The 17,698-nt window shown below is 33.8% G+C and overlaps 2 protein-coding genes across 5 annotated transcripts; one reads left to right on the forward strand and one right to left on the reverse strand.

The window, feature by feature from the left end:
• Window positions 1-793: 793 nt before the first annotated feature.
• Window positions 794-4,213, reverse strand: LOC137818727 (Zinc finger (CCCH-type/C3HC4-type RING finger) family protein). Of its 2 annotated transcripts, none has more exons than XM_068622305.1 (4): window positions 3,867-4,213; window positions 2,354-2,428; window positions 1,380-2,212; window positions 794-1,128 (listed from the first exon to the last, which is right to left on the reverse strand). In XM_068622305.1, the coding sequence occupies exons 2-4, from the start codon at window positions 2,406-2,408 to the stop codon at window positions 1,027-1,029; spliced, it is 990 nt and encodes a 329-aa protein (XP_068478406.1). In that variant the 5' UTR covers window positions 2,409-2,428; window positions 3,867-4,213; the 3' UTR covers window positions 794-1,026. The 2 variants fall into 2 exon arrangements, with proteins under 2 accessions (XP_068478406.1, XP_068478407.1); XM_068622306.1 differs by having other exon boundaries at window positions 2,354-2,452; window positions 3,867-4,179.
• Window positions 4,214-12,189: 7,976 nt separating this feature from the next.
• Window positions 12,190-17,544, forward strand: LOC137819355 (glutathione S-transferase 2). Of its 3 annotated transcripts, none has more exons than XM_090296500.1 (10): window positions 12,190-12,305; window positions 12,428-12,533; window positions 12,902-12,958; window positions 13,068-13,153; window positions 13,560-13,631; window positions 14,485-14,538; window positions 14,624-14,696; window positions 14,787-14,848; window positions 15,423-15,482; window positions 16,599-17,544. In XM_090296500.1, the coding sequence occupies exons 1-10, from the start codon at window positions 12,288-12,290 to the stop codon at window positions 16,626-16,628; spliced, it is 618 nt and encodes a 205-aa protein (XP_090152626.1). In that variant the 5' UTR covers window positions 12,190-12,287; the 3' UTR covers window positions 16,629-17,544. The 3 variants fall into 3 exon arrangements, with proteins under 3 accessions (XP_090152626.1, XP_068479269.1, XP_090152627.1); XM_068623168.2 differs by having other exon boundaries at window positions 17,240-17,544; XM_090296501.1 differs by lacking the exons at window positions 12,902-12,958; window positions 13,068-13,153 and having other exon boundaries at window positions 12,238-12,305; window positions 17,240-17,544.
• Window positions 17,545-17,698: the final 154 nt, after the last annotated feature.

Consider the following 17,698-nt stretch of genomic DNA (forward strand, 5'->3'; position numbering starts at 1 on the left):
AATACAAAAAACTTAATTATTAAGTCAAAGTCCAAATTTAAAGGAACAAAGTCACTTTTGAAAGTAGTGATAGGAAGGAAATCATTCAAAATATATTTTGAAGTGTACAATTCAAAATATGATTTCAAATTACATGATGCAAAAATAACATTTCAAATTGTACGATCTATGATACATTTCCAAATTTAAAAAATACTTTCTGAATCGTGTAAATTACTTAATTGAAAACGCATTGCCAGAATTAAAAATGTATTTGGGATTGTGCAATACAAGATATGTTTTTAGATCATGCAGTCCAAAAACCAGACTTGTGAACAATTAAAATCTTTTTAACACTATAACTTTTAACACTCAATAGAGATGCAAGAAGAAACTATAACTATAAGAGTGTGGAAGAAGAGAGTCACCTTATTGTCAATCCATACTCTCCTTCAAATTAACTTGTGGAAGAAAATATAACTCATCTCCAACGACAACTCCAAGAAACTATTCCGACAATGTCCGATCGCAATGGTTCAAACCTAAACAAAGGTTAGAGAAGTCGCCGGAAGGCGTAGGAAGTAACTGCCCTTGTAAAATTGCTTCCAAAAGCAGATTCTAAATCCGAAAATTTATTTTAAAATGATTTTAAAATTAAACAAAGTCGTCAAAACAGTACCCTTTACACAAATTCTCTAAAAGGGTAATCACTAGTACTATGCATTATTATATGCAAATTCAAACAGGTAATTTATTTGGGACAAAAATTAATTTAGAAACAAACTAAAGCAAAAAAAAATATAAAAAAAATCAGTAACAACAACAGAGGTGCTATATACAAATGGGTAAATGTCTCTAACCGTTAGGTATTCTGAGATCTATATGTAAAAGAAATACAGCAAAATGAAAAAAATACCTAACCCACTGTCTAGACATTTGAATGTTTTGAACTCATCACATATAATCACTTCTTAACACGAAACTAAAATGGGAGGTTAAAGAAAAGTTCCTTAAAGCAAAGAGATCCATGAATTCAACAGAGAATACTTATTTTTCCTCGGCCATCCTCCTGCGTATCTCATGAGCAACATTAAAAATGCCAAGTGTTGGCTGGTTGCAGACAAAACACTTCTTATTCTTTGCATGATGCTGTAAATAAAACAAATAGCAAGTTAGACATAACTCAATGGCAAGATATTTAGTGTTACTAAAGGAACAGAAAGAGTATTCATTAATAACATGTATGCTTAATCAATCAATTCTTTCAGAGCAGAATCATTTAACCAAGCATAGGACCTAATCAGCAGTCATGTAACAACTGCAACCTAATATACCAAACTAAAATGAACACTAAAAATATTTAATCAGGTGCACAACACTAAATAACTATAAATCTATACCTTCAATGCACAATGCTCGCAGAAGTAGTGCTTGCACTTGGTTACAACAGGATCCACAAAAGGGTTTCTACAGATGAAACATGCAAAAGGTAACGAATCCTCATCATCTTCATCAGTCAAATTAGCACCCTCCTCCTCACCTGCATCCTCACCTGCAGCCAATCTCATCTTCCTTGCTTTCTCAGCTTCATCCCATTCCTTCTCCAACTGCCACCCAGACTTGTAATCCCCTCGATCATGCATAAACTTACATGAATCACCATATCCACAGTAACCAGTTTCCTTATAGTCCTTACATATGTCAGGCTGATAATCAAACCTTGCTGAAACTCTTATATGAGCTGAAGCCCTAAGAGGACCATGTGCTCCACCAGCTTTTTCACTAGCAATTGTTTGTTCTCTACGAAAGCCAGCCTTGTAGTCTTTGTAACTGTTCATCCCCTTATATAATTTTTCATCCTCAGACCTTGCACTTTTCCCTTTCAGACTCTCTGATGCTTGCTTGAGAGCTCTTTCACGGATGGCACGGGCATCTTTCGAGAACTCAGTCTCAGTCTCCAGAGTTGCTGTTGCTTTGCTATCATGTTGAACTTGAATCTCTTTTGAAGACTCAAATTGAAAGACTGGTTTTCCTGACTCTACACTGGGTTCAGCAGATACAGAACTTTTTGAAGAGCCAGTGGAAAAGTACAACTTATTGTCAGGCTTTAAGGTTTTCTTTTGAATATGCAACAGAGAAGTTTCTTTGTTTGAGTCCTCCTCATTATCTTCATCACCAATAGTCCGTTTCCTTATATTCTTTTTATTTATCGGTTTTCTGAAAAAACTACAAACTGAAAAAAAAAATATTAAATAATACAGAGTACTAACTAAGAAACTCCTAATCCAGAGAACAAAATGCAAACAAGATTGGACGTTTGGGTCCAATGCAGAGGCAGAAATTAACAAATTATAGATCAAATAATCCGGCATACCTTGGTCAGTTTGCTGGTTTTCAGCAGACTTAGCAGGTTGGTCAGAATCTTCCATAATTAGAATGATTTATACAGCTGACACAGATAAACATCCAAATCCTAATTAGGAATAAGACCATATCATATTTATGAATCTATATTTACAAATTGTATAAACCAATGTCAAAAAATAAATAAAACAATTTCCTTAAGATACATTAACTCAACAAAAAGATCAACCTCACAACCAGAGTACACCAGCCCAACCAAAGTTTCCCATTTAGTTAGTTAATATAAAGGATCCAGGTCCTCTAAAGAATTACATGCTCAACATAGCCAATGTCGACCACCAGAGCACACCAAGGCAACCATTTTTCCCCTTTTGGTTTTGCTTTGAAGAATTGATTACAAGTTGAAGCAACTCTAGGTTGCTTTGGTATCGGATCAAATATTTTATATAGTTTATTAACTTGCTTATATATTAAAAATATCCAAACATCATTCACATCACTTCAAAATCAATTTTAAGGAAAATCAATTTCACCAACGATCTTCCAAATACACACAGAGGAACGTGCGTTATATATACATAATACACACATAACTGTACAGGCAGGGTGGCGGATAGTATGACAACATATTGCCATATTCCCCACTTGTGACAAACTCAACATACAATATGTACATGGTAATCCAATAACATATGCTGACATGAATAACCAACAAATTGGCCGCAATTTGCAACAAATGTGGCAAAACGCAATGTAACTCAAAATTAGAGGGGCCTTTAATAACAATTCATTAAAAAATCATTTTTAGTTTTTGTGTAAAACCAGTAAAAGTTTATATATAATTAATATTTTGCACTACCCTAACTTTAAAGTGACTATATTTTTTTTTCTTTTTTTCATCGTAAAAAACTAAGAGATGGGTACTGCTGTTCTCAAGCTCATGGCTGATACCACTACTATATGTTTTCTTCCTCACAACCCTTGATTATTCTTAAATTACGCAATGACTCTTACCAAAAGATTTTCTCTTCAACCTCACCCTACAATTCTCTTTTTCAATCCCCCACACAAACATCTTAAACAGCTGCATACAGTTCATATTTGTATATATTACGGAGCATGCTGATACAAAGACAAACAAAAGAAACAATTAAAGCAAAGAAACATAATGGTGAAGCAAAACTTGGTCCACTCTAACAAATTGAGCCCCAAGCCCTAGCCATATGAGATGAGACAGTTTATTACAACAGAACCAGAAACAATAATCAAAATCACTATCATCCTACATGCCCCATTAGTAACAACACACACGCCCACTCCCCTAATTTAGGAGAATCCATTTTGGAAGTTAAAAAATTTAAACAGTAGAAAACTTCCACTAGAGCATATCTTCCATCTTCAATTCTATATACCAAACAAAGGAACTTTTTTTTATCTAAAAAGAGCCTAAGGTAATTACAAAAAAAATTAACACAGGGAGGAAGAAAAGCACTGGGTGAGATAAAAATAGGCGTGAGACATACCTGGTGAGGAACCGCAATTGGAAGACAGGGAAATGGAATGCGCAACCTCTCTTCGGTGATTCCCCAACAAAGGGAAAGTTGAAGAAACAAGATGAGTTGGTGAGAAAGGGAAGCAGATCGCTGTGTCTCTAGGTTTATTCAGGACCCTTGGATCTGTAAATTCAAACCGATGGAGGGAAGGGCTTCATTGATCGCGGCGGAGACTAGTCTTTCTACGACGTCACTGCGTCTTCTTCCTCGCGGCGGCGGAGGTGGCGGCGCGGTGGAGGCTACGCGCACGAGAGAGATGAGATAAGATAGAAGAGATGACAGCAGTGTGTTACCGTTAGGCTAAAGCATTTCTTAACAAAGTTTTTATTAAGAAAATTATTATTTTAATAAACTTTATTTACGAGTATTTACATTTTTATCACATTAAAATATAATTTTATTATTTTTATAAATAGTTAATTTTAAAAAAATCAAAATATATATAAATTTATAAAAATAATATCATTTTTTTATAATAATTATTTAAAATTTATTTATTTTATCAAATAAATAAATATAAAATTGTTCGATTAAAAAATAACACACACAAAAATTAATAGATAATGTATCTTTTTATTTACTTCATTTTTTATAAGAATAAAGTGTTATTGATGGCATCCTCATATTGATTAATGGAATAATGAAGTTCAAAAGTGAAATTGATAAAATTAAAATATAAATGTAAAATTCGTAAAGTTTAAAAAATAATGTAGTAAAGTTTTCAAAATTAAAAATTTTGTAATAAAATTTGTAGAAGTTTACTGGCAAAATACGAAATTCAAAATATGATACATATATTTCATCCTGGACTAAAACATACTTACAATTGTCACGTCATTACACGTTAGTAATTTGATGATTAATTAATAAAAGAGTAAAATGAATCTATTTTTTAAATTTAGATAATAAAATTCGTGAAATTGTGAGTTTAATGAAAAAATTCATAAAAATGTGGAAAATTATAAATAAATAATATGCAGTTAAGCATCTTTTATTAAAAACTTGCAACAACACATCAAACGTCAAATTGAAAGGAAGGTGTGCAAGTATGCGCAACACACCAATAAGGGGTGCAAAACATTGATCTTCTTTGAACTTGGGGGGATTGAGTTTGGCTTCATTTGAGGAATGATCGCTTTCATACTCAAAGGAAATCCAAACTCCTACCACGTGGTGATGACCCCTACCAAATCATCAAAAGGATCAATGATAATGCTTATGAGTTAGATTTACTTGACACGTATCTAGGGAGTCATTCTTTTAATGTTAGTGATCTAACTCCTTTCTCTGCAGGTGTTGCAAATTAGTGGACGAAATCTCTCCCACCCAGAGAGCATGATGAAGACCTGAGAGATAGAGCATCCCTTGACCAAGTCCAACCTTCTAAAAGGATTACCCGGAGTATGACACAAGATTCAAGGCTAGGTCAGGACCAACCACTAGCCAGTGCCTCAGATCCCATCATTCCTTAGAGGATCACTAGGAACAGAGCCCAAGCCATGGGAGTTAAGCACCAACTAGTCTCTTTGTTTTTAATTTCAGTAGAGTAGGATTCATATAGCATAATAGGGGGTGTATTTATCAAATTGGGCTTGTGCCAAGTCCATTAAGGTTAGGAGGTAGCTCTAGCTTCTAGAAGCTAGGAATAAGGGGTGGCTTTGACATAGGTCAGCCCCTAGGTCGCCCTTTTCTTATTTCATTTCTACCCTCCCCCCATCTTGCCCGCCAAGGCACCCATTCTTATAAATTGAGTATTTTGCCTCATGTATTTTCACATTGAAATTGAATACTAAAGAAACTCTGCAAGAGTGATTTTGTGAGACTTATGAGCTCTCATTTTTTGGTCTTATCTTTGGTGGGTAAAATCTCAATTGGCGGCCCTTTGCACCACTCATCTTGGAGTCCTCTCTTCTCCAAGTGGCGTGACATCTTTCTTTCTTCCATAAGCTCTCTTCATCTCTTCCTCTTTTTATCTTTCTTTGCGCCCTCCATTACATTCCTCTTTATACTTTCATATTTGTCTCTTAAATTGTTGGTTATCTTGGCCTTCTTATATTCAATTCCGCATCATTGCATCATTGTCACCATATAATTGTGTTTTTCTCTTTGCCCTCTAGAAGTGAACTTTCACACTTACTTAGCCACTAGGTTAAGTTCGTGTTCAATGGGGATTTTCTTTGGATTCTCACCTTACATTGCTAAAAATAAAAAATCATAAACAAAGAGCAACCAATAAAGATGTGCACACTTTTAATCAATTAAAATCAATAAAGACCCCTTTTTAAATGATTTTGGTTGATTTGGTTGATTAAAATATTGTTTTAGTGGACTGAAATTTTTTTCAATGAATGACGAGGTCATTCGAGAAGATATTGATCTGAGTTATCTAAGCCTTCAAATGTTAATTTTGATCGTTCAATTTGTCATATCTCTTAATGCTCAGACACTTTCACTTGGGTGGAAGACTCACAACTGTAATTTTGGGAGTAAAAGGATGATATGTTTGACATTTTTACCTACAAGGGTAGTTGGTCGAGTTTCCATGGTGTGGGAAGCGAAAACTACCCCTTTGTTGTTTGGATTCCTTTTCTTCTTTAATGAGAATTTGTGTTGGAAGTTTGTCACACTTAATAAGTTGTTTTAAGGTGTGGGCATCTTCTCAGACCCGTGATTTAGGAACATGCTCGATGTATCTAGGATCATTGTTGTGTTGTTCGTCTTTAGTGTTCTAAGGACCATGGATCTTCATTGAGGTTGTTAGTCGTGAATTGATATGCTCAGTTGGTTATGTATAATTTGGAATTTGTTGTGTTGTTGGTGATGTAACCTCTGGAACTTGTAACGTAAGTGATGGCCTTCTTCTCCATCCTTATGCGATTTCTTGAGTTAATGTGGAATTAGATGAAGGAAGCTTCTGGACTTTTGTGGAGAAAGAGTTGATATGAACCATGATTTTTTGAAGTAGAGATGTGGAAGATGCCTAGTGAAAGGTTAGGTCAATTCACTAAGAAAGGTTCTAAGGGATGCTAAGAGGAATACTACCCTAGAGATAGAGCTTACACAAGTGTTTGGACTAAATTTGGATAGCATAACACTACTCATACATAAGCTGAGAATACATGAAGTTATCACACTTATTTATAGTGCTAGAAGTTGCCCAAAGATAGCCAAAATCTGAAAAATTCAAATCCTAGATCTAGAAGAGCCAATGAAGATGTACCATGTGTATAGTCACACCTTCTATGTTGTCCTTCATGTGTAGCACATGCTAAATGCTTTAGTTGCAGCTTCAATGTTGTGACCTCTCCTTTTTGGACGTCCGCATTTGGTTAAGGAAACTCAATTGCAATCCTAGATGGCTTATGTTACTTTATTCTATCTCTATTATACTCTTGGAACTAATTCTCCCTGCACCAGACCAATTATGACCTACACCCAACACTGCAAAGAAAATGTCTGTTTTACCCTTATTTTTTCGGATACTTATATCCGCAACACAAATAAGACAGTTCCAGATATACAAATTCAGAACTATAATGTGCCTTTCGGATATGAAAATCCGCAGCATAATAATGTCTTCTGAATGCTAAAATCTAGAAGCTTTTTTTTTTCATTCCATGTGAAATTCCGAAAAAGATGACAAGGGCAATTTGGGGTTTAAAAATAAATGATGGGTGCAGATCAAAATTGATCTGGTGCAAGGAGAATTAGCCTACTCTTGGTCCAAATACGAAGCCAAAATCCTACACTACTTGGCCCAATTATTCTATTCTATTAGGCCCAATACATGACCCAAGAAATACTAAACTACTTTATACAATTAATAAAACAAAAGTTTGGCTCAAAATGATGTTGACTTGTCTCCTCTAAAGTCAACTGAGACTCATTCTTCTTGTATTTTTTTTTACCAACACTCTAATTGATGTTTGGATGGCTTGGATGTCTTATTGGATATGTTTTATATCTTCCTTCATCCTAGAGTTGTTCTCTTTAGTGTGCCTACAAAAGTCTCATTAGGCTCATATGTGTTAGTAAAAGCTTAGACAAACTCTAGGTCTTCATCCTCCTTATTTTGTAAGTGTTTGTGGCTGGACAGTTTCCATCAGTAGGACTAGAGGTTAATTTGATGTTATTGTCACACAAGTTTTAAATCATTGGCAAGCTTAACTCTTATGTTTTCTTCATTAGACTACTACATGACTGCAATTATGTTGTTTCATCACTCTTAGGCAGTTTCTTTTTGCACCCCCATGTTTTTCTTCCCGCACTCCCACACTCTTATGCAAAGACTAAATTGCCCTTATTAGTTTTTAAAATTCCAAAAATACCCTACCCTAATAAAAACCTAGAAACTGCAAAGTTATTTTCTTCTTGCGCAGTCGTTTTGATCTCCTTCTTGCAGCGACACCTCCAAATTAGAAAAGTGCATCCTCCTCTCAATCCTACACATCTCTTTGTGATTTAGAGTGCTCTTGGCAAAGGTAAGTAAATATTTTTGTTTTTGGATCTGTAAATCCGTTTTTTTATGGATTTTTGTTTCCGTAATTGCTTGTTCACATTCCAGCTTATAGAATTTGGTAAACTTTCGAATTATAGAATACAGATGAATTTCGGCTTTTGAAATCCGGTAAAATCCTGAATTTAAGCTTCTGGTAAAATCCCGAATTTGTGGTTTTGGGAATGTTCCAGATTTTTTGTTTCGGGATTGTTCCAGATTTTTTGTTCTGGGATTGTTCCGAATTGATGTTTCTGGAATACTAATTTGTTGTTTCGTGTTTGTGTTGGCTCAAATTCGTGTTTGTGTTGGCTCAATCTCAAACTAGAGGAGTTGCGGGGTTGGGTTAGTATGCACTCGTTCATTAGTTTGTAATTTGGTTTAACTTGATTCGTGTAATTGAACAGAAATGGTGAAGACTAGAGGAGGAGGTTCACAAGGTGAACATCTACGTCCCAACCTCTGTTAGAAGAAGAAGAAGAAGAAGAAGAAGAAGACATGCTAATGAAGATGAAGAACATGTTGAACATGAAGATGCAGAACATGTTAAATCTGAAGAAGTTGAACCCAAATGGAGGTGGAGGATGAAGGCGCACCTGAAGTAGAAGGTGAAGGTTATCCCTGAGGTCCACTGGATGGGACACTGTTCACAGGTTATGAAGACCATATGGCCATGCAATTATGGAATGGTTTGGTAAGTAAATATGTTGTAATATGATACTTGTTCATTGTTAATGTGATATGATTTTGGTTGATTAAATTGTATATTGGTTGGTTAAATTAGGATCAAGGGGAGTTAAAATTGGTGTCTCATGGCCGAAAAATGAATAAGATGGGTGCTCCTCATCCTGAGATACTACCTGCAATGGAGTTGTCAGGTTTAACTAGGCTTGTTGGGGCAAGCTGACACGATAGACAAAGGATTATTGTGTGCCTTTGTAAAAAGGTGGCACGAAGAGACAAATTCTTTTCATTTGCCTGTAGATGAGTTGACAATCACATTGGATGATGTGTCAAATTTGTTACACCTCCCTATTATCGGACAATTTTGCACATACCCGAGCTTAGATGCAGCTGCAGCGACCGATTTGCTTGTTGATTCACTTCGTGTAGATCATGGAGTAGCAATTGCTGAGACTCGTCATTTTCAAGGTGGACATGTGCATCTAAGTTGGTTGAGGGAGGTGTATGAGGACGCATGTACCAGAAGACAGTGGACCATGGTTGCACGGGCATATTTGCTACACCTAGTAGGTTGCACCATCTTTGCAGATAAGAGTGCTACGTCAGTTAATGTATCCTACTTGGGATTATTTGTAGATTTGAGGCACACCGGGGGATACTCAACAACTACTTTGACCCACATATATGAGCAGTTGGGAGATGATTCCTAGTTCCAACTCTCAGTAACCTATAAATCCTTCTTATATCATTTGTATTTACCTCCTCTCTCACAACCTAATAATACAAATGTTTTCCTTCGTCGTTGGCCAGTTGAAGTATCCGATCTCAATATCACAATAACAAAACCAAAGTGAAACACAACTTTTCTAACCCACATCAAGAGCTCATCCCGACTACGAAATACCTACAATAATTATCATAACAAATTATTTCATTTACCAATTAACAAACAACCTAAACATACTTTACAAACTTAACTTTACCTCATTTGTAGTAAACACATTTGTACATTCATATCCCTTCGATATATTGTCTATTTTTTTGTTCCATAATGACTTCTCAATATCATCATCATGTAGACCATCCCACACATCAACCCTATCATATAGTTCTTGTTCAAATTCTTCACTATTGTCCATGCTTCTACAAATAAAAAATGAAACTAAATCATTGCATTCTGGATCCATGAGTCCATAAGTCAAACAATTCATTCCGGATCCAATAATCCATAATTCAGAAGAACCATTCTGGATGCAGAAATCCATAACTCAAAATATGCATTCTGGATCCACAAATCCGTAATTCAAATTACGCATTTCGGATTCAAAAATCCATAATACAAAATAGACATTTTGGATCCACTAATCCGTAACACAAATTAGGCTTCCGGATTTAACAATCCGGAAATCAAGAATCTATAACACCCCCTCATCTAGAAAACAAAATTTAATCAATTACGGATTCATGAATCCATAACACATTACCAGATCCCGATTTCCGATAACCACAAAATCTCCATAACCACCAATGCTAAAAAAAAACTTAATTCTTACCTCTATAACCCAAGCAACACTTTTGCAATGTACCCTACTCCTCCACCTTGCTCCGAACAACTACAAAAGCCCTCCACCAACAGTTGATATTCAATTATGAAGATGAACAATGGCAAAGAGAGTTCAACACGATGCCCCTTTTCAGAGAATAGGTCAAGGTCAGTTTTGGGATATTTAAAAACGTGGGAGTGCAGGAAGAAAAAACCTTATTCTAACTCTATTATACTCTTGGTCCAAATACAAGGCCCAAATCCTACACTACTTGGCCCAAATATTCTATTATATTAGGCCCAATACATGACCGAAGAAATACTAAACTATTTTATACAATTAATAAAACAAAAGTTTGGCTCAAAATGATGTTGACTTGTCTCTTTTAAAGTCAGTTGAGACTCATTCTTCCTGTGTTTTTTTTACCAACACTCTAATTGATGTTTGGATGGCTTTGATGTCTTCTTGGATATGTTTTATATCTTTCTTCATCCTAGAGTTGTTCTCTTTACTGTGCCTACAAAAGTCTCATTAGGCTCACATGTGCTAGTAAAAACTTAGACAAACTCTAGGTCTTCATCCTCCTTATTTTGTAAGTGTTTGTGGCTGGACGGTTTCCATCAGTGGGACTAAAGGTTAATTTGATGTTATTCTCACACAAGTTTTAAATCATTGACAAGCTTAACTCTTATGTTTTCTTCATTAGACTACTACATTTTTCTTCATTAGACTACTACATGACTAGAATTATATTGTTTCATGATTCTTTTGAAAGAATGATGACGAATTTATCTCACCTTTAGAAGAAAAAAATATGGTATTTGATTTCTAGTAAAAACTATAAACATGAGTGATTAAACAAAAATTTGGCAAGTTTTAAATTATTGACAAGCTTGACTCTTATATTTTCTTCACTAGAATACTACATTAGACTACTACATGACAACAATTATGTTGTTTTATCATTCTTAATTTGTCTCACCATTTGAAGAGGAAAATATGATATTTGATTTCTAGTAAAAAATATAAAAAAATTAACCAAATCCCGTAATAGACACAAAATATTTTTATTAAAAAAGTGAAATATAGTTGAAAAATTAACTCCTTATAAGTTAAATTTTGGTTGTTATGCCAAATATTAAAAATAATAAATATCAAACAAAATTAAGTGAATAGGTTCTTTAATTAACTATTATACTTGTAAACTTTTAACTTGCGTAAATTAAATTGAATAATAGAAAATATATTCAAATTGTTGGTTGTGTTAAACGTTACTTAATTGGAATTATTTAACTAATAAAATTACTTAATTGGAGTTACTTAACTAATAAAATTACTCAAGTCGACTTAACTATAAGTTATTAAATATTAAATTACTCAAATTCGATACAGGAGAATTTTGGAATGAGATAAATCCAAATCATTTTATAGATCCTTTAAAATCTAAATTATAAAATTCTAATCATAAAAGATATTTAGAATATTATTATATTCTTACATATTATTTTAAAATCTAGGAAATGCAAATTGAAATAGCCTCCCTATTAATAATATTGCATTTTGAAAATATAATTAAACTAGTTTATTTCCTTAAAGAAGAAGTGGTTGGTTGAAATGTAAAGAACACTGTTGCAATTGAAAACATAAGATTTAGCACCTGAATCAGACATGGACCTAGATAAGCCGGTAATCCTTCTTTGATTTGTGTTCTTTGTTTTCATCCAACACTAATCACTGTCATGTTTTCAATTTTGGAAAATGAATAGAATTGAATTATTTTATTGTTGTTGAACTTGCTTGCACTGCAGAAAAGTGGCCACTGCAGCAATGCATCATTTTCATCCAATCTTCAGCTCTATTCTTACTGCCATGGCTCTTGCTCATGGCGTATCCGCTTTGCTTTATGCCTCAAAGGTTCCTTCCTCACCCCTTTTTTCATGACAATGCTTTTGGTACTGTTGTTCAATCAGATTATGGTACTGTTGCTCAATCAGATTTTCAATAATCTTCTTAATGAAGGTTTCATTAAATATCAATGCAGAAGAGTAAAGTAAACTCAATTCTAATGGGAGAACAACCAAACACACCTATGGAATTAGTTATATTCCATTTTTGGGATTTTATTTTGAAATTTTGCTTGAACAACTCCATCACATCATTGGTTCTTTTATTTTGTTTTCAATTAAGAATAACTACAGTTAATATGGGAGTATAACTACAGAAAATGTTGGATTGGAATCAAGAAATTTTTGGTTTCTTTTCTTTTGATCTGATATGACTAGGAATTCCATATGAGTACAAAGAAGTGGACCTAGCAAAAGGAGAGCAGTACAGTCCAGGTGAATTCAGAGCTCAATGATATATATGCAGTGCTTTAGGAACCAAACTTAATAGTGGTTAGGAAAGTTAGTTTGACTGAAAAATCTTCCATTTCTGCTTAAATTTCAGAATTCGAGAGACTGAATCCTCTGCACTATGTTCCAGTATTAGTTGATAATAATGTTGTGGTTTCAGATTCTTATGCAATATTTCTGGTAAGTCTAATGCTACGAACACTGAAAATATTGAGTACTCTACCCAATTCCACCTGAAAAACTACTAATTTTTTGGGGATATAAGGTTGACTTTGTGGTAATATTAGCAACAAGAGAGGGAGAGGTCGTGAGTTTGAGTCTCCCATTAATAAAAACTAACATAGTAACAAATAATATTTGTTGATAAAAAACTTCTAATTTTCTATCATCTGATTATACCAGTCTTAAGGGTGTATTTCTTGGTGACATGGGTTATTTAAAGATGGAATTCAGTGGGAATTGTTACCAAGTTGTTCAGAATTCTGATGCTTGAGTTTCTTTACAATCATGCATCTCACTGATTTGGTTTGGTATTCTGTTATTCAAATTGCAACTTTATGTGTTTCACTTTTACCTTTATGGTTAGCATTTGGAGGAAAAATATACTCAGAAGCCACTGTTGCCAGTTGATCCACAGCTCAGAGCTCTCAATCTTCAGGTAAAATTCAAGATGATTGATTTGGATTTGCATCATGAATGTATTGAATCAAGATTGATTCTAACTGCTAATCCTACTGGTTTGGTATCTTCTGAAGGAATTCAGTGGGAAAAAGCTAACCTTGTTATGAATTCTTATGCTTGATATTATATAGAGGGTTCCAAATATCTGATAATGATGGTAATTTGCCTCACGTATTCGTATCTAATGCTAACACTCTTATAATTGATCAACACATATTTGTGAAAGCCTTTAAAGAAAGTAATGAAAATCCAATACAGCTAAGTATGAGACAAAAAATCATGTATAATATAAAAGCATAGAAATCTGTCCCTTAATGAACCAAATAGGAAAGCTGCCCTCTATATAGAAGATTTCAAGAAAGGTATGAGATTGATATTATTCTTATTTGTAGACAATTGGCCATGATTTATGATAAATATTTATATTTTTTATTGTCCTTAGAAGTGTCTAAGAAATTATGTTCTTAGTTTGGATTTTGTAGAATTGCAATTATATATTGATCATTGCTTATGAATTTGTATACATACATATCTATACATAAATATAAATCTTGCACTTACACATATAATATCTAATCTATTGTTAGAAGAATTTTATTGTCATGCATGTTGAATACACATATTATATATGTGCATCATAGAAGATATATAAAAGGACTGCAAATTAAGAGTTTGTACACTATAAAATGATTCTCCTGTCCAATATGTAATTTGAACATTTGTATCAGGCTCAAATAATTGTGCTTTGGAAATGAGAAGGAGCTAGATCATGTGTGACCCCAAATCTTTCTGTAGCTTGGCTACTATTTGATGATTATCTTATTTTACAGGTAGCAAGTATTGTTCACTCCAGTATACAGCCTCTTAACATGCTTGCTGTTCTGGTACGTTCTAATTATTTTGATCTGAAATGCTTGGATTCGCATAATGCTCAAATATTTTGGATTTTTTACACATATTTTTCTACAGAAAGATATGGAGAAAATGTTTGGTGCAGAATCAAAACCGTGGGCTCAATTTACCATTGACAAAGGTTTCTCAGGTACAACATATTCTATACTATTATTTCCTTGTTTTCTGAATTTTTTTTATATCTATTCAGCTCTCTTACTTTCACTTGGAAAATGTCCAGCTCTTGAAAAGCTGCTGAAGAATTTTGCTGGAACATATGCCACAGGGGAATGTATCTATATGGTATAATCTTGTTGCCCCAAAGCCTTCTTTCACTTTTTACTTAATATAATGGTTTGCTCCAATATGATGGGAAGCCTTATTTTGAATCTGTTCCATGTTGTGGTCAATGTCAATTCCTGAAATATTTCTTGATCTCTATTTATTAAATGGAGAAAGGAAAAATTGAAAATGGAACTTTCTTTACCTTAGTCTGGCAGAAAAAAATTCCCCCTCCAATTTTACCTTTTTAAACTGTTATGGTGGGTTTCTCCAACATAGATTTTGAAATTTTAGTCTGCTACCAAAATGAGTTTCAAGCATTATCTAATTCTTTCTATTTTGAGACTCTTGCTCTTTTGGAAGTGAACTTTAACTTTCTCTGCAGCTAAGGGCCCTTGTTGTATATTCATAATCTTCAAAGGATCATATTCCTTATTGTAACTTTCATGTCCATCTTTTCACTTAAAATGTTTACTATACTCAAATGAACAATGTAATGACATTGATATCTAATGTGAAAAATATTTTGAAGTTAAACACTTATACTTCCAACCTGGAAAGGCATATATAACAAAGTAAACGCTGCATTATGCAGGCTGATGTATTTTTGGCACCACAGATAGAACAGGCAGTTCAGAGGTTTGATATCGATATGGTAAAGTATAGTTCTTACATTTTCTTAATATATTTCATTATATACAAATATTGATTCATAAGCCTGAGTGGTTGGGAGTGGATATAGAATTCTTCTCATCTCTTTTCTTCACTCTCTTCTATTGTCTTTTATTTTTTTTTAATAAACACGTAATATAATGGTTGTATCATTTGGTGATGTATCTTTGAATGAAGTGTCACTTTTACCAAATAAAGCTTACTTATATTAGGACCTAAGAATTAAATTAAAGGTGTTAAAATTCCCCTAATATTAGAATTTAACATTAGAGGGTCCTAATAATTTTACTTATTTTTAAAGTAAGATGGTCTTAAAATATATGGGATGATTTATAAAAATGGTGAATAATTGCGTAACAGATTGGAGAATGCAGTTGGCACTTGAGAAAATCATGTTAACTTTCACTAGAAATAGCTTTAGCAAATAGCAGTTCCAACTTTCTGAAGTATTCTAGGATGATTTTATTTTATAAAGAACTATAAAATTACTGGTGACTCTAAAGCCTTAACAAACAACTGTGTTTATATCATTTTGTTCCAAATCTCCAACCTTTCTTTTGGGTTCATGTTTGGTTTTTGTGGTTCTAGTTGGAGCATGGGAGGAGATTTCAACTTTCTCAGAGATCTCAAGAAAACACTAGGGAATGAGAAGCTTTGATAACTTTGTTAGAGAGATTTTACTCTTTCACATGCTTGCCTTACCTGGACTGTAACTAGGACCTGTGGTTTCATATCATTTGGACAGATTTCTTTTCACTAGTGTTTGAGAGGAAGCTTCCCTTGATCTTACACTAGAAACACTACAAAAAACAGTTTCTAATCACTTCTGATAGGAGACCAGTGGTTAAGAGAGTGTATGTAAGGGCTAATAGAGGTTAAACAGCAGTAATTGAGAAGCTTATAAATAGGAGGATAAGGGGTGGTAGTTGGCAGTTAAGAATCATTTCAGAAAGGAGAGGAGAGGTCTATCGAATACATCTTATATAGGTCACATTGATCAATAGTAATTTAATAAAATACTGTCTCTTTGCCTTATTCTTCTCTCCAAAACTATCCATTCCATCAGTTGAGTCCTATCAACTTCTCTGTTGTTTTGCAGCCGCGGTTAAATGGGACTATACTTCTTTGAAATTTGAAAAGGTGTAGGTTTGTTAGCTTCTTTCTTGTTAATTGTCAAGGAGGTTTGGTATTCTTCTGCTGTTGAGGGGTAGGAAGATTTTATTGATCTCTCAGTGCAACCAAGACAGGAGGAATTGGTCTCTTGATTCTTCAGGATTCTTTTCATGCAAATCTTATTTCCAATTTCTCAATTTTTCTTGACAATCTTTTCTGCTGCATAAGCCAATTTAGAAATCAACTCTTTCCTCTAAGACAAAATATTTTATTTAGACTACTTCTCTTAATTTTAGAGGCTTTGACACCAATGTATGGATGCTAAAAGGCTTTGGTGGTGTTCTCAGTTTGAAATAGTTTGGTATATGGTTGGAAAGAAATGCTATAACTTTCATGGCTCTTTTAGCTTAAGGGGATGTCTATGGTGGTAGATATTCAAAGATTGACATGCTACTCTACATGCATTACACTCATAATTTATGCTCAATTCTCTCTTAATATAAAGTATTTCTTATCCTCATTCTCCATAAAATTCTTTTTCAATCACAATAAATGCTTCTGCCAGAGAGAAGAAATTATAAACCATGTACATATTTTGAACATTTACAATTTTGTGAGTTTTTGCAGTCCAAATTCCCTGCCCTGAGTAGATTATATGAAACATACAAAGCTTTGCCAGAGTTTCAAGCCTCATCACCCCAAAGACAACATGAGGCCTTCATTCACAAACCTTGACTGCCTGAGAATCTGAAATTTCTATTTTATTTTGGCTGTGGAGTTACCATGCAAATTAAACAGTTGTCACAACACAAGGCCTTCTTATAAATATGCTTGTACTTGGCAAACTTATCTCATGTGTATGCCTCACAACAACTTCATCAGTTGAAAGTTGAAACTGGGTTTCCTTCAGTTCAATGGTTTGGTTCTTCAAATATATCACTACAGTACTTATGCCACGCTCAATATCAAAAGTATAGAGTCAAACTTTTTGTTTATGCAGAACTGTTTAAACAGTCTACAAAGCTATAAAAAAATAATATTGCTAACATTTTATATGAATATGTAATGTGTAGTTTAATATTTTAA

This window comes from Phaseolus vulgaris, chromosome 10, assembly GCF_051622355.1.
Source record: "Phaseolus vulgaris cultivar YP4 chromosome 10, ASM5162235v1, whole genome shotgun sequence".
NCBI lineage: Eukaryota > Viridiplantae > Streptophyta > Magnoliopsida > Fabales > Fabaceae > Phaseolus > Phaseolus vulgaris.